This window comes from Rhinatrema bivittatum, chromosome 9, assembly GCF_901001135.1.
Source record: "Rhinatrema bivittatum chromosome 9, aRhiBiv1.1, whole genome shotgun sequence".
NCBI classification, from domain to species: Eukaryota; Metazoa; Chordata; class Amphibia; order Gymnophiona; family Rhinatrematidae; genus Rhinatrema; species Rhinatrema bivittatum.
Genome location: NC_042623.1, coordinates 230,186,214 through 230,207,010, shown reverse-complemented (window position 1 = coordinate 230,207,010; position 20,797 = coordinate 230,186,214). Strand labels below are relative to the sequence as shown.

Below are 20,797 nucleotides of genomic sequence, written 5' to 3'. Positions count from 1 at the left end.
ACAGGGCCAGTCGGTGGTCTCCAGGGTGGTTCACCTCCTACGGTCCCTGGGCTGGGTGGTGAATTTTGCCAAGAGCTCTCTCACCCCTTCGCAACACTTGGATTTTTTAGGTGCGCACTTCGACACGCTTCAAGGCAAAGACTTTCTACGCCCGGACAAGGCTCAATCACTCCGGGACCAAGTACAGCGTTCTTCTGTGTTACCGGATCCCACGTCTTGGGACTATAAGAACATAAGAAAATGCCATACTGGGTCAGACCAAGGGTCCATCAAGCCCAGCATTCTGTTTCCAACAGTGGCCAATCCAGGCGATAAGAACCCGGCAAGTACCCAAAAACTAAGTCTATTCCATGTTACCATTGCTAATGGCAGTGGCTATTCTCTAAGTGAACTTAATAGCAGGTAATGGACTTCTCCTCCAAGAACTTATCCAATCCTTTTTTAAACACAGCTATACTAACTGCACTAACCACGTCCTCTGGCAACAAATTCCAGAGTTTAATTGTGCGTTGAGTAAAAAAGAACTTTCTCCGATTAGTTTTAAATGTGCCCCATGCTAACTTCATGGAGTGCCCCCTAGTCTTTCTACTATCTGAAAGAGTAAATAACAGATTCACATCTACCCGTTCTAGACCTATCATGATTTTGAACATCTCTATCATATCCCCCCTCAGCCGTCTCTTCTCCAAGCTGAAAAGTCCTAACCTCTTTAGTCTTTCCTCATAGGGGAGTTGTTCCATTCCCCTTATCATTTTGGTAGCCCTTCTCTGTACCTTCTCCATCGCAATTATATCTTATTTGAGATGCGGCGACCAGAATTGTACACAGTATTCAAGGTGCAGTCTCACCATGGAGCGATACAGAGGCATTATGACATTTTCCGTTTTATTCACCATTCCCTTTCTAATAATTCTCAACATTCTGTTTGCTTTTTTGACTGCCGCAGCACACTGAACCGACGATTTCAATGTGTTATCCACTATGACACCTAGATTTCTTTCTTGGGTTGTAACACCTAATATGGAACCCAACATTGTGTAATTATAGCATGGGTTATTTTTCCCTATATGCATCACCTTGCACTTATCCACATTAAATTTCATCTGCCATTTGGATGCCCAATTTTCCAGTCTCACAAGGTCTTCCTGCAATTTATCACAATCTGCTTGTGATTTAACTACTCTGAACAATTTTGTGTCATCTGCAAATTTGATTATCTCACTCGTCGTATTTCTTTCCAGATCATTTATAAATATATTGAAAAGTAAGGGTCCCAATACAGATCCCTGAGGCACTCCACTGTCCACTCCCTTCCACTGAGAAAATTGTCCATTTAATCCTACTCTCTGTTTCCTGTCTTTTAGCCAGTTTGCAATCCACGAAAGGACATCGCCACCTATCCCATGACTTTTTACTTTTCCTAGAAGCCTCTCATGAAGAACTTTGTTAAACGCCTTCTGAAAATCCAAGTATACTATATCTACCGGTTCACCTTTATCCACATGTTTAACTCCTTCAAAAAAGTGAAGCAGATTTGTGAGGCAAGACTTGCCCTGGGTAAAGCCATGCTGATTTTGTTCCATTAAACCATGTCTTTCTATATGTTCTGTGATTTTGATGTTTAGAATACTTTCCACTATTTTTCCTGGCACTGAAGTCAGGCTAACCGGTCTGTAGTTTCCCGGATCGCCCTTGGAGCCCTTTTTAAATATTGGGGTTACATTTGCTATCCTCCAGTCTTCAGTTACAATGGATGATTTTAATGATAAGTTACAAATTTTTACTAATAGGTCTGAAATTTCATTTTTTAGTTCCTTCAGAACTCTGGGGTGTATACCATCCGGTCCAAGTGATTTACTATTCAGTTTGTCAATCAGGCCTACCACATCTTCTATGTTCACCGTGATTTGATTCATTCCATCTGAATCATTACCCATGAAAACCTTCTCCATCACGGGTACCTCCCCAACATCCTCTTCAGTAAACTCCGAAGCAAAGAAATCATTTAATCTTTCCGCGATGGCCTTATCTTCTCTAAGTGCCCCTTTAACCCCTCGATCATCTAACGGTCCAACTGACTCCCTCACAGGCTTTCTGCTTTGGATATATTTTAAAAAGTTTTTACTGTGAGTTTTTGCCTCTACAGCCAACTTCTTTTCAAATTCTCTCTTAGCCTGTCTTATCAATGTCTTTCATTTAACTTGCCAATGTTTATGCTTTATCCTATTTTCTTCTGTTGGATCCTTCTTCCAATTTTTGAATGAAGATCTTTTGGCTAAAATAGCTTCTTTCACCTCCCCTTTTAACCATGCCGGTAATCGTTTTGCCTTCTTTCCACACTATCTGCAGGTCCTGGGGTCTATGGCCTCCACGATCGATCTTGTCCCATGCGCCTTCGCACACTTCCGCCCCCTGCAAGCGTCTCTTCTCTCTCGCTGGAAACCAGTCTCTCAGGATTACCAGCTGGTGCTTCCGCTTCCTCTGTCTGTCAAGGACAGCCTGGACTGGTGGCTGGAGCCACGTCATCTGGCCCAAGGGGTATCTCTAGAGACACTGGATTGGGTGGTTACCACCGATGCCAGCCTGTCCGGCTGGGGGGCAGTATGCAACCGGAGTTCCGCACAGGGGCTGTGGACGAAGGAACAAGCGGCCTGGCCGATAAATCGCCTGGAAACAAGGGCGGTGCTGCTGGCCCTCATGCACTTCTTACCATTGCTATGGAATCGAGCGGTGATGACCGTAGCGTATATCAATCGCCAAGGAGGCAGGAAGAGCCGGCACGTGGCGATCGAAGCTGCCCTCCTAATGTCGTGGGCGGAGAAGCATCTAGCGCGCCTGGTAGCGTCACACATCGCGGGCGTAGACAACATTCAGGCCAACTACCTGAGTCGTCAGCAACTGGACCCTTGGGAGTGGTCGCTTTCCGAAGCCATGCATCTCCTTCACCATCGCTGGGGGACGCCACGAATGGACCTCATGGCGACGTCCCTCAACACCAAAGCAACTTGGTTCTTCAGCCGCCGGCGAGAGCAGGGTGTGGAAGGAGTGGACGCTCTAGTGCTCCCCTGGCCGGACCATGTTCTACTCTACGTTTTTCCCCCCTGGCCCCTAGTGGGCAAGGTCCTTCGGAGAATAGAACTTCATCAGGGGCCCGTCATTCTGGTGGCCCCCGACTGGCCACGGCGTCCTTGGTTTGCAGATCTCCTCCACCTGGCAGTGGACGGCCTGTTACGGCTGGACCATCTTCCGCGACTGCTTCATCAGGGACCGGTATTTTTCGACCAGGCAGAAGGCTTCTGTCTTGCGGCCTGGCTTTTGAACGGCGCCATCTCCGCAGCAAAGGGATACCCCGATGCAGTAGTCTCAACTCTCCTCAGGGCACGGAAAACCTCGACACCTTAATATGTGCGGGTCTGGAAGGTCTTTGAGGCTCGGTGCACAGCGCATGATACCCATACCTCAAGGGCCTCCGTCCCTCAGATTCTGGCGTTCCTTCAAGACGGTTTGGACAAAGGACTCGCCTACAATTCCTTGAGAGTTCAGGTCGCTGCTCTGGGCTCGCTTCTTCAGTATGCTGCTCATTCATCTCTCTTGGGACAGCCGGATATCGCCCGTTTCCTTAAAAGGGCGAAACATTTGCAGCCTCCGGTCAGGGATCCATTCCCTTCCTGGAGCCTTAACTTGGTGCTCAGGTCCCTGGCGGGGCCCCCCTTCGAGCCCCAACGAAACGCCACCATTAAGGATATCACGCTCAAGACTGTCTTCCTGGTGGCCATAAGTTCCGCTCGCCGCATCTCGGAACTTCAAGCGCTCTCCTGCAGAGAACCTATCTCCGGTTCACAGACTCCGGGGTTTCGCTACGCACAGTGCCCTCCTTTCTACCCAAAGTCGTCTCGTCTTTTCACCTAAATCAGACGGTTGAGCTTCCGGCCTTCCCAGCGGGGGAATCGTGTCACCTTCGTTCTTTGGATGTCAAGCGTGTTCTTCTTCGCTATTTGGAGGTCACTAATGAATTTCGAGTCTCTGACCACTTGTTTGTATTGTGGTCGGGACCAAGGAAGGGTTCCCAGGCCTCGAAGACGACAATCGCAAAATGGCTTAAGGAAGCCATAGTTACAGCTTACATAGGTGCGGGTAGGGATCCTCCTCGGGGATCAAGGCGCACTCTCTCCGTTCTCAGGCAGCATCCTGGGCTGAAGTACAGTCCGTCTCCTCCCAGGAGATCTGCCGCGCGGCGACCTGGAAGTCTCTGCATACCTTCGCTCAGCATTACCGTCTGCATTTGCCGTCCTCGTCGGCCCCTGGATGTTTTGGCGACCAAGTTATTCGAGCAGGGCCTTCAAGGGCCCACCCGGTGTAGGGAAGCTTTGGTACATCCCACCGTCTGGACTGATCCTGGTACGTACAGGGAAAAGAAAATTACTTCTTACCTGCTAATTTTCTTTCCTGTAGTACCAAGGATCAGTCCAGACGCCCACCTCTCAATTATGGGGGTCTCTCTTCTGGGGTACTTTCTTCCCTGCTCGATCCACTCACAGCACACTGTTTGTCGTTATGGTTTATGCTCGTCTTCTGGAGATTAGTTCGACTCCCGAGCCTGTTGGTTGGTTTTGCTCTGCAAGTTTTCAGTTCTATGGCTTTCATTGCCTCAGTTGGAATTTGTTTCGTGTACGTTAAACCTGATCCAGCCTTGATACGTGTTTTTCTTTTTGGCTTTGATATTCTCTATACTGAGCTCCTAGTGAGGGTGCACATGTCCTTATAGCAGCACCCTTCGAAGCCTTGTCTGACTCCATCTGCTGGACGGGAGACATAACCCACCGTCTGCACTGATCCTTGGTACTACAGGAACGAAAATTAGCAGGTAAGAAGTAATTTTCTTTTCTATGCCATCTTAACGTCAGCAGACTCCTAGTCAGATATCTGGAAAGATCGGAGTCCTTACGAAAGACGGACCATCTATTCGTCCTTCACAGCGGGAATAAAGGGAAGCGGCCTCGCAGACAACCATAGCCCGCTTGATCAAAGAAGTTATCAAGGCGGCCTACATAGAGGCAGGCAAGCCTCCACCTCTTCAAGTCAAGGCCCATTCCACAAGGGCCCAGGCAGTGTCCTGAGCAGAAACTAAGATGCTGTCACGTGCCGAGATCTGTCGGGCGGCGACGTGGTCCTCCATCCACACCTTCTCGAGGTTTTACCGCCTAGATGTTCAGGCCAGGGAGGACACAGCATTCACAAGGGCAGTACTAAGTGGGCCACGGGCAGCCTCCCACCCAGTTTGGGAAACATAGAAATGACGGCAGAAGAAGACCAAATGGCCCATCCAGTCTGCCCAGCAAGCTTTCGCACTTTTTTTTTCTGTCATATACTTATCTGTTTCTCTTGGCTCTTAGTAACCTTTTTTTATTCTATTTCCCTTCCACCCCTGCCATTAATGTAGAGAGCAGTGTCGGAACTGCATCTAAGTGAAATAGCTTAATTGAGTTAGGGGTATTAACCACCGCAATAAGCAAGCTACACCCGTGCTTATCTGTTTATTCAGACTATGTAATTCAGTCCTTGTTGATTGTTGCCTTAATATAGATCCACCTTTCTTCATTCCCCCCTGCCGTTGAAGCAGAGAGCCATGCTGGCTATGCATTGAAAGTGAAATATCAGACTTGCTCCCCTGCCATTTAAGCAGAGAGCTATGCTCTGAGTAGCTTTTGTACATCCCATTGGTCCTGAGTCCATCTGCTACACACTAGGAAATTGAGATATTACTTACCTGATAATTTCGTTTTCCTTAGTGTAGACATATGGACTCAGCATCCCGCCCACGGCTGCCCCAAATTCCAGAAACCTCGGGTGACAATCCCCAAGAGCAAGGAAAGCACGGGTAAGCCAGACTTTACCCCTAGTTAAGACACCCATAGTTGCTGGGTGTTGGTGTTTCTCGGTTGAATGCACTGGCGGTCTCCAGATGGAAATCAGTTCAACCAGTCCAAGTTAATCAAGTTAGCCAAGTTAATAAAGTTATTCAAACACACATATATCCACAATTGCTTTTCGAAGAGAATACTGAAGAGCAGTGCTTCCTGCATGGGTATATGTAGGCTGACATCAGATTGAAATCTGACTCCGTCTCCAACTGCTATCAGGAGTACACTATACCCATTGGTCCTGAGTCCATCTGTCTACACTAAGGAAAACAAAATTATCAGGTAAGTAATTTCCAATATGCACTTCACTTTCGTTAAATGTCCTATTTGTTCAACTTTTTTTCTTGGTTATTGCATCAAAAGAATAACATGGCAACTCTTGTATGTACTAAGCAGTTCTTTTTACCCCATTAATCTATATGTATGGCTTCCCATAAAGTAAAATATGTTAAAGCTGAAGAGGATAAGATAGTTATGTTCCTAATCAACACAATTGTTTATAAGAGTCTCAGTTTGCAGTCTTAGGGTAGCAGCTTAGAATTGTGTATTATCTGAACTATACTTAAATATGTATAAATAAAATACTTTCATGTACTGCCTTCCAGATAAAATCGCCCAAAGTGGTGAGCAACATAATAAATACAATCAAAATTTCAATGTAACAAAGTAAAATCCATAATAGAAACATAAAACACAAATCAACATAAACATGGACCAAACTCCTGTTGCTTTTATAAGACTGCTGCCAATGCCAGATTATTCTCTCCTTAAACCTCCCATCTCGGCTATCAGTCTCACCACTATACTCTTCAGAAACAGCTAGGTCTTTAATTTTTTCCTTAAATAGCAATAGATCCCTCTCTGATCTAAATTCCAATGGTAGGTTCTGGTGTACTTTCCCTATCTGTAAACAGTCCATGTCATATTTATAATTTTACTTTCTGTATTCTATTTGTTTTTTTATCTTTTTTCTTAACCAAAACGCTTTTACTTAGTAACTAACGGCCAGATCCTTGGAGAAACCTCAGGCTGTACAGAGCACTCTGGTAGTAATTTGATTTGCCAAGGTTCAGCTTTGATTTCCTCATAAATTAATTTAAACACGTTGAATGTTTTGGCTGCATCTGACACTAAGAAATGTAAAAATTCTCATTATTAAAACTCCTGCATCATCTTGAAACTGGTTTTGCTTTTTAGAGAATCTTGCATACAGTATATCCTTGGAGGAGCCAAAATCTCCTGTTCTTATTTTTTTATTTATAAAAATGTATAAATCGCTTTCCAGATCTTACAATAAGACCTTCCAAAGCAATGTACAACAACAAAATACAATAAAAGCATAAAAACAAACCATTACAATACAATAAAACGAATCTATAGCAAAACAAAATAAAATCCACATCCCTGCTTCTGGTCTTAATTAAAATTAATCCTCTTAAATCCTTATAAATGTATGTTTTCTTTTCCTTGCTACAGAGATGCTATTGAAAATAACATGGAATTTTTGGGTTTAATCATAATGCAAAATAAACTGAAGCCAGAAACCCCTGCTGTTCTTGAAGATTTGAGTAAAGCCAACATTCGCACAGTGATGGTTACAGGTTAGAATGGGTCTCTTTCGGATTATAAATGTGTATAAGAAGATTTTCCCTTTTCTCTTGCCACCTTGACTCTTTACCTCTCCTTTCTTTCCTCAGTTCATTCAAAGCACTCCAAAATGACTTGTAAATGCATTTCCTGTTTTATCATACTAAAACATACCTCCAACCCTCACTTTTAATTTCATAGGTAAGAAGAACCTGCTGTTCTCTCTTTAAATGTTTGACAAGATGATGTAAGATAAATATGGTTTCTTTTAAAGTTCTACATCGGTGCTGTTCCTATTATGAGGGAGCATTCATAGCCCTGTGTACCAAGATTTTTAGTTGTCTGTGGCTCTTGCCTGAGGGTTTTCACTGCAATTACTAGGGATGTGCATTTGTTCAGGACCCAGAAACCCAAACACATTTTTCCCAAAATTTCAGGAAAATTTCGCTTTCGGGTTAGTGCGTACTAACCCGAAATTCGGGTCCCCCCCCCGAATTTCAAAGGCCCAAACCACGGGAAATACGATATTTCCTGTGGTGGGCCAAAAACAAAGCCCGAACCAAAAGGTTTGGGCTTTGCACATCCCTAGCAATTACTGGACTAAACTGAAGGGAAATTACAAAAAAAAAAAAAAGGGAGGGGGAGCCTCTGTGGTTGCAAACGAAAGCACTTGGCACTGAAGCCCTAAATCTGCTTTGAATTTGCAATAGTTTATACCTGATCTCTGCTTGTCGCAATTTTCTAACAGCATAGGAAGAGGCTTGGCTATTGAATTCAAACTGCATTTTCCTAGCGTGTAGCAGATGGACTCAGGACCAATGGGTATAGTGTACTCCTGATAGATTGGAGACGGAGTCAGATTTCAAGCTGACGTCAGCCTACATATACCCGTGCATTAAGCTTAGCTCTTCAGTATTTCTCCATCTCCTAAGCAGATAGGGACCCTACACACACTTGCACAGTGTTAGAAAATCCAAACCAAAGAAGAAAGAAATCTTACCTCTGCAAGACGAGCCCCGCTCTCCTGCGGTGATACCTAAGGGTCCCTCCCCCAGTCGAGAATTCCTGAGGTGATTTCCGAGATCCCTCAGAGGCAAGCCTTGGTCTGGTAGCCAGTTCTCGGCGTGGACTTAACCCCCAGAGTGGCTGAGAGGCAGCAGGTGCAATACTGAGCACGGCGGTGAAGGTAATTCCCTCTCCCCCTGCAGCCGGAGATCAGGAAGCGCCGAGACAAGGTAATGTAACATAGAAACATAGAAATGACTGCAGAAGAAGACCAAATGGCCCATCCAGTCTGCCCAGAAAGCTTTCGCACTCTTTTTTTTTTTTCTCTTTTCTCATACTTATCTGTTACTCTTGGCCCTTAGTAACCTTTTGGTTCTATTTCCCTTCCAGCCCTGCCATTAATGTAGAGAGCAGTGATGGAATTGCATTTAATTGAATATCTAGCTTAATTAGGGGTAGTAACCGCTGCAATATGCAAGCTACACCCATGCTTATTTGTTTACCCAGACTATGCGATTCAGTCCTTGTTGGTTGTTGTCTGTATATAAATCCACTTTTCTTCATTCCCCCTGCCATTGAAGCAGAGAGCTATGCTGGATATGCGTGAAGTATCAGTCTTTCTCCCCTGCTGTTGAAGCAGAGAGCTATGCTGGATATGCATTGAAAGTGAAGCATCAGGCTTATTAGGTTTGGGGGTAGTAACCGCCGTAACAAGCAAGCTACTCCCTGCTTTTTTTGTGAATAGAAATCCTTTTTTCCACATTACCTCTTGCCGTTGAAGCTTAGAGCAATGTTGGAGTAGTATTAACCGTGTGTATGGTTTATTGAATAAGGGTATTATCTCCAGGTAGTAGCCGTCATTTCCGCGAGCCACCCATTCTTCATTCACATCCTCTAGACTTTATGGATCCACAGTGTTTATCCCATGCCCCTTTGAAGTACTTCACAGTTCTGTTCTTCACCACTTCCTCCGGAAGGGTATTCCAGGCATCCACCACCCTCTCCGTGAAGAAATACTTCCTGACATTGGTTCTGAATCTTCCTCACGAGTTTTAAATCGTGACCCCTGGTAGAAAAGTCTCTTAAAGTCTCCGGTATGTGAGGCTCGGTTAGCCGCACAGATCATCCTTCCGGCGTCTGTTAAGTCGGGTTGAGCAGCCCCATCCGGTGCGAGGGTCCTCACACATGGAGACCCTCCGGGGGGGGGGGGGGGTCGCCATCTTGTCCGTGTGGTCATTGGTGCCATTTCCCCCCCTTGACCACCGTATTGTATGCTCACCTGAGCCGTGCGCACAACCAACTTCTGTGCACAGCGGCGCCAGGCACACAGATAGGCCCGTGCGTGCAGTGGCGCGCGCATCCCCGCAAAGAGCACAAATAGCGGCCTGCATGCACATCTTCTGCATCCTGTAAGCACATCGTCAACGCACTGGGAGCGCACAACTAAGTCTCCTGGCGCACACACCTACGCGCACAAACAAGTTTTGAGCCACTCCATGCGCACAAATCATGGCACCACTGGTCAAGAATGCCAAGGGACAAGCCCTCTGCCCAGCCTGCCACCTGAGAGCTGCACAGCCTGAAGTGGCCTCTGCCCTGTGCCTTCAGTGCGAAGAGACTCAGGGGGAACCGAAGCAAGGCCCCCCTCAGCCAGTAAAGGGATCCGCTCCACCAGTGATAGTACCCCGGATCTCTGTATCTCCGACTCGGCCCCTACTCAAGTGGGTACCTCGGGGGGCCTCCACTGGATTCAATATGGACCCAGGGATCTTTTCCTGGGTGGAATTCTTTAAAGGGCTGCAAACCTTTGTCCAGGCGCAATCGGTACCGCCTGCGACACAGCCCCAGTCTCCACCAGAAGCGCAAGACCTTCCAAGCACTTCTTGGACCTCCCGAGACGTGCCCCCATCCAAGCAAAAGCCTCCCCTTAGGGGACACAGACACCTTGGAAGATGAGACTGACTCCCTGGAGGAAGGGGAAATTCCTCCAGGGATGGAACCATACCGAACCATGCTGCGATTCTTCTCCAAAAACGAGTTGCTAGCCCTCGTGTCTCTGTCCCTGAAGACGCTGGCCATACCAGGCGCGAGTACCACAGCGGAGCCAAAGACAAACCCCGTTCTGTTCTCCTTCCATCAAGCCTCATGCTATTTCCCAATACTACAGGCTGTACAACAACTTATTGACCTGGAATGGAATGCTCCGGAAGCCAGATTCAAAGGAGGACAGGCCTTAGAACCCCTATACCCCCTGGAACCCACGGCCAAAGAACTCCTACGGTTCCCAAAAGTGGACGCCATGGTCTGCGCTATCTCAAAGCACACGACCATCCCAGTCGAAGGAGGAGCTGCACTCAAGGATGCCCAGGATAGATAATCAGGAATCCATCCTTAAACGGTCATTTGATGTTGCAGCAATGACCCTGCAGATCGCTTCCTGCTGCGCAGTGATGACAGGTGTCTGTTTGCTTCTCTCCAGAGATGCAACCACCTCTGCTGAAACATTAGAATCGGCGATATCCTTCCTCACGGATGCGACCTCCAACCTGCTACGCACCTCAGCCAGGGGCGTCTCTTCCATAGTGTCAGCCAGAAGACAACTATGGCTCCGAAATTGTTCAGCCGACGCGACCTCCAAAACGAACCTCACGAGAATGCCTTTTAAAGGATCTCTCCTGTTCGGGATTGAATTAGAGAAGCTAGCCAACAAATGGGGCGAATCTCCAGTGCCTCGTTTACCGGAGGACAGGAACAAGAGAAATCAGCTCTCCTGCCCCCAAAGAACCAAGGGCAGAGGAACCCAGCGCTTCAGACCATACAAGAACAAATAATACCAAGCACCTTGCCCCTCAGGCAGGGGCCAGGTGCTTGGCCCCTGCCTGAGGGGCAAGCACCTGGCCCCTCAGGCAGGGGCCAGGTGCTCGGAACAGACACAACAAGAGGGGAGCAGGCTCAGGTACAGGCCCCAGCCGCACCCGACAATGAAAATCAACAGACCCATCCACAGAAATAAGCCATAGGGGGCAGACTTTCCCTCTTCTACCAAAGATGGGTGAAGATAACGTCGGACAAGTGGGTCCTACCCATCATTCGAGAGGGATACTACCTGGACTTCCACAGCATCCCTCCAGACAAATTTGTGAGATCACCGTGTCACTCCCTCTCCAAGAGAACAGCAGTGGAAACCACACTGACAAAACTACTCAGCCTAAAGACAATAACCACAGTGCCCAAGCACCAACAAAATACTGGTCACTATTCCATCTATTTTATCAACCCCAAGAAGGGAGGGGATGTTTAGGCCCATCCTGGACCTAAAGACCATCAATCACTACCTGAGGGTACCACACTTCCGCATGGAAACCCTACGTTCAGTCATAAGGGCAGTACAACCAGGAGAATTCCTGACTTCTCTAGATCTGTCCGAAGCCTATCTCCACATCTCTGTCCATCACGACCATCAGCGCTTCCTACGCTTTGCAATACTGGACCATCATTACCAGTTCCGGGCGATACCCTTCGGACTAGCTACTGCTCCTCAGACGTTCACCAAAATCATGGTGGTAGTGGCAGCGACACTGAGGAAAGAAGGAATCCTCGAACATCCGTATCTGGACAATTGGCTGATCAGAGCAAAATCTCAAGAGGAAAGTTACCAGGCGACCACCAGAGTCAAGAATCTACTGCAGAATCTTGGGTGGGTCGTCAACACAGCCAAGAGCTGCCTGCAGCCCTCCCAATCGCTAGAGTATATGGGAGTCCGGTTCGACACCAGACAAGACAAGGTTGTTTTTCCCCCTACAAGGAGAAGGAAACTGATGGACCAGTTGCAAAAACTGTTGAACTATGCTCGCCCCAAGGTGTGGGACTACCTCCAAGTCCTCAGTCTCATGACATCAACCCTAGAAGTCGTCCCATGGGCAAGGGCCCACATGCACCCACTACAACATTCCCTACTGTCACGATGGAACCCGATGTCCCAGAAGTACTCCGTTCACCTCCAGCTACCGGCAGAGGTTCGGACCCAGCTCCAATGGTGCCTACAGGAAGAATATCTGAGCAAGGGAGTAAGACTATCCCCACTGATCTGCATCTTGCTCACCACAGATGTGAGCCTGCGAGGGTGGGAAGCCCACTCCCAGGAACTGACGGCCCAGGGGCAATGGGCAAGGAAGAGTCGGGATGTAACATAAACAGACTGGAAGCCCGAGCAGTCAGACTAGCCTGCCTATGATTCAGTCACAGATTCTGGGGCGAATCTGTCAGAGTCATGTCGGACAACGCCACAGCAATTGCCTACATCACCAGGGAGGAACCAGAAGCCAACAGGTGTCCCTGGAAATAGACCCCATAATGGCATGGGTGGAAGCAAACCTACAAGGGATCTCAGTCGCCCACATCGTGAGAAAAGACATCACTGCGGACTACCTCAGCAGAGAGAGTCTAGACCCAGGGAAATGGACGCTGTCGACCACAGCCTTCCAGTTGATAGTAAACCACTGGGGAACCCCAGGGGTGGATCTCCTGGCAACCCGGTCCAACGCCCAAGTTCCCAAGTTCTTCAGCCACAGACGAGAACCGCACTCCCGTGGAATTGATGCCCTCGTCCAGACCTGGCCACAGAAAGACCTGCTGTATGCTTTTCCCCCATGGCCACTACTAGGCGGGATCATCTGCAAGATAGAAACCACAGGGGGATAGTACATCTAGTGGCCCCGGAGTGGCCAAGAAGGCCATGGTACACAGACATGTGAAGACTCCTTGTGGGGAACCCTCTGTGCCTACCTCCACACAGGGACCTTCTCCGGCAAGGACTGATCATCCACAAAGACCCAACTCGATTCTCTCTTATGGTCTGGCCATTGAGAGGACTCACCTGAAGAAGAGTGGATACTCTAAGGCAGTGATTGACACCTTGCTCCGAGCACGCAAGTTCTCCATGTCTCTAGCTTACATACAAATATGGAGAATATTCAAAGCCTGGTGTGAGGACCGTGAGATCCTCCTGCGGACAGTCAAAATCCCCATGATCCTGGAATTTCTGCAAGACGGCTTGAAGAAGGGGTTGTCTCTCAACTCCCTCAAGGTTCAGGTGGCTGTGCTGGCCTGCTTCAGAGCCAAAGTGGACGGCATCAGTCTATCAACCCATCCAGATGTTTCCCGCTTCCTGAGAGGGGTCAAACAAATCCGACCACCATTAATGTGGCCGGTGCCCCTGTGGAATCTCAATCTAGTACTAGACTTCCTACCGGGAGCTTCCTTCAGACCTACTCACGGTCTGTCACTACGGCTCCTGACCTTGATGACTGCATTCCTAGTGGCAATATGTTCAGCCCATCGCATCTCTGAGCTTCAAGCCCTATCCTGTCGAGAACCGGGATCCACACAACTACGTACCGTCCACTCTTTTCTTCCAAAGGTAGTTTCTCAATTTCATCTAAACCAAACATATCACTACCATCTCCAGATGAACATAAGGACTCAAAAGACTCATGCCGTCTTTGCCATCTAAATGTCAGCAGACTCCTAATCCGATACCTGGAAAGATCGGAATCCGTATGAAAGACGGACCACTTATTCGTCCTTCATAGCGGGAAGAAACAAGGGGAAGCGGCCTCGCAGGCAACCATAGCCCGCTGGATCAAAGAAGTAATCAAGGCGGCCTACGTAGAGGCAGGAAAGCCTCCACCTCTACAAGTCAAGGCCCATTCTACAAGGGCCCAGGCAGTGTCCTGGTGGAAACCAAGACACTGTCTCCTGCCGAGATCTGTCGGGTGGTGACGTGGTCCTCCATACATACCTTCTCCAGGTTCTACTGCCTGGATGTCCAGGCCCGGGAGGACACAACCTTTGCAAGGGAAGTACTAAGTGGGCCACGGGCAGCCTTCCACCCTGTTCGGGAGTAGCTTTTGTATATCCCATTGGTCCTGAATCCATCTGCTACACGCTAGGAAATGGAGAAATTACTTACCTGATAATTTCGTTTTTCTTAGTGTAGACAGATGGACTCAGCATCCCGTCCATGGCTGCCCCAAAATCCGGAAACCTCGGGTGACAATCCCCGAGAACAAGACAAGCACGGGTAAACCAGGTATTACCCCTAGTTCAAGACACCCATAGTTGCCAGGTGTCGGCGTTTTTCGGTTGAGTGCACTGGAGGTCTCCAATTTGGAAATCAGTTTAACCAGTCCTAGTTAATCAAGTTAACCAAGTTAATCAAGTTATTAAAACACACATATATCCACAATTGCTTTTCGAGGAGAATACTGAAGAGCTAAGCTTCCTGCACGGGTATATGTAGGCTGACGTCAGCTTTGAAATCTGACTCCATCTCCCATCTACTGTCAGGAGTACACTATACCCATTTGTCCTGAGTCCATCTGTCTACACTAAGGAAAATGAAATTATCAGGTAAGTAATTTCTCCATTAGTTTAAAGTTAAGATTAAACAGGGCTCATTGCGTAGGAGAACTTGGACAGGAAGGAAAGTTCTGAGGAAACCATGAGAAAATTACTGAGAGGGTGGTAGATGCATGGAATAGCCTACCAGCAGAGGTAGTGGCAAGCAAAAGATATGACAGAATTTAAACATGCTTGGGCTAGACCCAGAGCCCATCGGTAAGGATAGGTGGAAGAAATTAAGGCGTGGCCTCCAGTGTTTGCTGTGTCTCCTGAACCTGTAGAGGGCCAGTGGGCAGAGAATGGTGGTAGCACTACATCAGGACTTTAAGAAAGGCTGGGGTAGCCTGCACAGAATGGGCATGATTACAGTCCTAACAGCAAGCATGATTTGGGCTGATACAGTTTTATGAATTTTATTTTATGTTTTTATGTCCCTTCCCTGCACCCTGACAAAAGCACTGCAATTCACATATTTCTTTGTAATCAGATTTGTAACTTTCCTAGGAAAAGGAAGAATATCAAATATAAATAAATACAAAGGGGAGTAGTAGGAAGAGTTGAGAGGTTCATTTAATTTCATTTTCATTTAATAAAATTTATTAATCTCTTCACACACAAGGCTGAAGCAATGTATGATAAAACACACACAAATCTAAAACAGACTATATACATTAGTACAACTTCTAAACAGAAAACATATTAAAATTTCAAAAATTAACATTACCTCTTAGCTGGAAATATAGACAGCTGATTACTAGACTTGAAAAGCCTGCTGCAGAAGAAAAGCCTTAAGGCCACGTTTGAAAGTTTCACTACAGGGATTTAATCTTAAATCAGCCGCACGGAGTTCCACAAAGACAGTGCTGCCACAGAAATAGCTGTTTCTCTTGTAGAGAATAAGCGAGCACATCTGATGGTACATCAAGCACCCCCCCATTGAGATGAACACAGTTGCCGAGATGGTTCATGCATTTTCAGCAAAGCATTAGTCCAGGGACAAGTGTTAGGATTTAACAATTTAGCTGCAGTTATGCCCTCTTTATAAGCAATTTGTTATTCACTTGGAAAGCATTTTAAGTTTGCCAGTACTGCAGTTATGTATTGGAAATGAAGCGAGCAGCAGCATTTAACAGTAACTATAGCGGCTGTAGAGTAGAGGATGGTAATCCAAGGTATTGACTATTACAGTATTTAATTAATTAATTAATTAATTAAGTGTTTTTATATACCGGGATACGTTGGGAACATCATCTCGGTTCACAGAAAACTAAAAATAGCAACAGGCTTTACAGAGAACAAGTTAGAGTGAACGTCAATAAGGTAACCATGATAAGCTTGAACAAGTAACACAACAGGCTATATAGCGAACTGGTTATAAAGTGATCGTTAATTCAATGTAAGCATGAATAATTGGAATAGATGGCAGGGAAAATTTTACAGTGATTAAATTGTAGCGGATAAGTTAAAAGTGGGTAACAGTGCATGATTGTAACAAATGTCATAGGAAATCGGACTTAAGCATGGGGAGGGAGGCAAGGTGTAAAGAGATACACCTGGAATAGTTTATGGTAGAAGAGAGGGAATGGTAGCTGGTAGTATGGGTTTAGGAAAGATGTGTAGTGGGAGGGGGGTTCGGGGGGGGGGGGGGTACTAGCTGGAACATACTGAATAGTTTGATAGAGTTTTAAATGAGCGAAAGGATGGTAATAAAGGGATTGCAAGGGGGGATTAGGTGAAAGCCTGTTAAAGTGCCAGGTCTTGAGGTTCTGTTTGAATCTTTTTTGACAAGATTCTAAGCGCAGGTTTGGGGGCATTCTGTTCCAGAGGGTGGGTCTGACTAGGGAGAGGGCACGTGCCTTGGTGGATTTAAGTTTGGACAGCTTTGGAGAGGGAGTATGCATTGTGGCACGGTGCTGAGCCCTGGTGGGTCTGTTATGGGGGCGGAGTCGGAGGTGATCTTTGAACCAGGACATGTCATGGTTGTAGGTGGTTTTGTGGATAAGGGTGAGTGTTTTGTAAATGATCCTGGAGTTGATTGGCAGCCAGTGTAGGTGCTTGAGGACGGGGGTGATGTGATCTCATTGGTGAGTATGCGCGCTGCTGAATTTTGGAGCATTTGTAGGGGCCGTAGGGCTTTTTTGGGAGGCCGAGGAGGATGGCATTACAATAGTCAAGCTTGGCAAGAATGGTAGCTTGCAGGACTGTGTGGAAATCATTGATGTGGAGTAGGGGTTTCAGTTTTTTGAGTGTGTGGAGCTTGAAGAAACCCTCTTTCAATGTTGAGTTAATGAATTTCTTCAAGTTATGGTGATTATCAAGAACGACACCAAGGCTTCGCACTTGTTGGGTGAATGTGGAGGTGGGAAGAGGTGATTGCTGTGAGGGGGTGAGATGAAGAGGAGCTCCGTTTTGGAGGCATTGAGGGCTAAATAAATGTTGGCGAGCAGGGAGCTGATGGCTGCGAGAGCAGTTTCCCAAGTTTTTAGGGCCATGGGTACGGTATCGGTTACAGGAATCAGGATCTGAACATCGTCAGCATATATGAAGTGTGGGAGGCCGAGTCTTGATAGCAGTTGGCAGAGGGGTAAAAGGTATATATTGAACATGGTGGAGGAGAGGGCCGAGCCTTGGGGGACTCCTTGTTGCAGGTTGACAGGTTTCGATTGGCAGGGCCCGCTTTTTACTTGGTATTGCCTGTTGGAAAGATATGATTTGAACCAGGAGAGGGCGGTGTCAGTTATACCTATTTCTTTTCAATAACAGGCAAAATTACTGGTTGAACAACTGTTCTTAAGTCAGAAGCAAATAGTAAATGCTTTAAACCAGCGACAACATGGTTTATAAAAGCCAGATTTAACCACATATTTAATCTGGGGTTTGAAGGAAAGACCAGAATCAATCAGTGTTCTGAGATACTGAAAGAACAATTACTAAAAGAAATAGGGGGAGAAGTTTTGAAAGAATGTGGTCGATTAACCACCAAAAATTCTGTTTTGGACATATTCAATGACTGTTTATTAAAATGTAACCATTTTTGAACAGAGGACAAGCAGATATGAAGATGTTCCATGGTCTAATTCCAAGTATGACGTAGTCAAATGTAAAACTGTATATCAGCATAGATTTTGTAACTGTCACAAATAGTAGCCAGCAGTTTGGAAATCAGGTCCAAAAAGATATTGAACAAGACTGCTGATAGAGCAGAACCTTGTGGTACTCCAGTATTCATAATTCTCATCTGTGAATATTTTACATTTTACTTGTAAGGATCAGTTTTTTGTTTTTTTTTAAATAAAGGATGTGAACCAATCTAGTACTTTTCCTGCAATACTGTATTCTTGAAGACGAAATAAAAGTATATCATGGTAGACTGTATTAAGAGGCGGAGATGTCAAGCGATACAAGGAGATTTTCGTTACCGCTATCAAGCCCTCTTTTAAGTGAATCTATAACAGAGAGCAATAACAGCTCTGTGCTCGTTGATTTTCTGAAGCCAAATTGATGAGGATCTAAAATCTCATTCTTCTTAAGATATTGGGAAAAAGATCTGTGGAGGGTGGGAGAACTGGTGTTGGTTTAAGTATGAGAATAATGGTAGAAAACCAGAGGAAGCAACTAGTGGCTGGGCCAACTTGTCTTCATCCGCTTCAACAGACAAATCTGAAATTATTCAAAACTAATCTGAAAACCTGGCTTTTTAAACAAGCATTTTATAAAGATAAAGGAGAAAAATAGTTGAGCGATAAGGATGCACCAAGCTAGAAGTTTTTAGTAACCTACATAAGCATATTAATGTTAAAATCAAACTGCCTAATTTGTTCCTAACAATCAGGTTTAATTTACACACCTAGTTCATTATTTTACATTGTTACTGTACTATGATGACACATGAGTAATTTGTATTCTATACCACCCATATTTCTCTTTATCGTGCCCTTCTGTAAACCGTTGTGATGGTATTTAACTTAAGGAATGTACAGAAAAATTTTAAAATAAATAAATAATATAAAATATATGCATACCTTCGTTCTCTGCCCCCAAAAATGCCTCCGGAATACACAGATCAGTGTGAGTGTTCGGCAGCCCCCTATGCTTTTATCTGCAGACAGGTTGGGGAAAGCATCCACTTTTGTGGATTAACTGTTTTTACCTATGGAACAGGCTTTGAATATTTCCCTCATAGGCATTGGCTACATATTTTATTTATTTATTTATTTATTTATTTACTTACTTACATTCAACTGAACAGTAAATAAGACAGGGGTTGCTTATTTTTACAGTATAACTTAGAACAGTAAACAAGGAGAAGTATATAAAGCATGAGTCCAGGAAACCTGGTGGCATGCAGGTTGGAAACATAGCTAAGGAACTGATTACATTCAAGGATTAGGAATAGTTTAACAAGAGTTGTTTTAACAGGGTGGGAGGGTAACTTGGAGTGAGGGGGATTTATGGAAGATAACTTGGATGCGAATAAACTAGAAGTGAGGAATGAGGGATTGGCTGGGGAAGAGGGGGGAGGGAGGTCTTAGGGGATTTATAGGTTGGAGTTGACTGGAGGGGGTGGGGGTGGTTATGTTGAAGGTAGGAAGGGGGGTTTGGGGGGATAGGGGTAGAGGGGTAGAGGGAACATTTCTTTGTGGGGTTTAGGGGAGGAGATCTGTGGTTAACCAGTTCATCTTGTTATTAAGCATTTTTTTTGTAGATGAGGGTAAGGGTTTTGTATTGCACTCTGTAGAAGATGGGTAACCAGTGAAGGTCTTTGAGGATGGGGGTGATGTGGTCAAGCCTTCTGATGTTTGTGATGGATTTGGCAGCTGCATTTTTGTAGTATCTGTAGGGGTTTGAGGGTGGAGGCAGGGAGGCCAAGGAGGAGAGAGTTGCAATAGTCAAGCTTGGAAAAGAGGAGAGTTTGGAGGATGGTTCTGTAGTCTTGGGCGTGGAGGAGCGGTTTGAGCTTTGGAAGGGTTTGAAGTTTGAAGAAGCCATCCTTGATCGTTGTGGAGATGTGATGTTTGAAGTGTAGTTCGTTGTCGATTGTTACTCTGAGATTCTTTACTGTGTGCATGAGCTGGATCCCAGTGCAGTTGGGTGTGGGGTCAATGGGGGTACATATGCACTAATAGTTCCAGAGGAATTAAATAAGTCAGAATGAGACTGGGGTCTTTATGCTTTTATTTTCATTAACTGTCAACTGAATTGCCTAAAAAATAAAATTTCCTGTTTCCTAGTGTGTAGCCAGATGAACTCAGGACCAGTGGGTTATGTGCTCTTTTGCTAGCAGATGGGAGACTGAGTCAGATTTCAAAGCTGACGTCACCCTAGATATACCCCTACAATGACCTCAGCTCCTCAGTATCTCTGTCTCCTAGCAGATGCGGACACTATCTCACACACTAGCACAGTGATAGGAAAACTATAGCAAGAAGACAAAATTACCTTAAAGAAGATCGAGCCCCGCTCTCCTGCGGTGATACCTAAGGGTCCCTCCCCCAGTTGAGAATTCCTGAGGTGATTTCCATTATCCGTAAGAGGTGTGCCTTGGTCCGGTAGCCAGTTCCCAGAGTGGACCTAGCCCCCAGAGTGGCTGAAAGGCAGCGGGTGCATAACCGAGCACGGCAGTGAAGGTAAAACACTCTCCCCCCGCAGCTGAAAACCGTCCTGGCACACGATCGGTAAGCTCCGAGACCAGGTAAGCAGAAAGCTTTAAATTCAGGTCTCCAGAGCTTGGATTGCCGTACCAATTCCTCCTTTCTTCCGGCAAGGTAAAAAGGGAGCACAGATCGGGTTGAGCAGCCTTGGTTGGACTAGGCCCCGATCCGATGCAAAGGTCCACACATGTGGAGGTGCGCGGGGGACATCGGCGCCATCTTCCCTTCTCG

General features: G+C 46.1%; 1 protein-coding gene across 8 annotated transcripts in view; it reads left to right on the top strand.

Moving 5' to 3' along the window:
- Positions 1 to 20,797, top strand: part of ATP13A3 (ATPase 13A3) — a 535,999-nt gene that overhangs the window by 320,557 nt on the left and 194,645 nt on the right. For all 8 annotated transcript variants that reach the window (XM_029615360.1, XM_029615358.1, XM_029615363.1 and 5 more), the window contains one exon: positions 7,398 to 7,522. In XM_029615360.1, the coding sequence (XP_029471220.1) occupies positions 7,398 to 7,522 (125 nt within the window). The remainder of the gene's footprint in view (positions 1 to 7,397; positions 7,523 to 20,797) is intronic.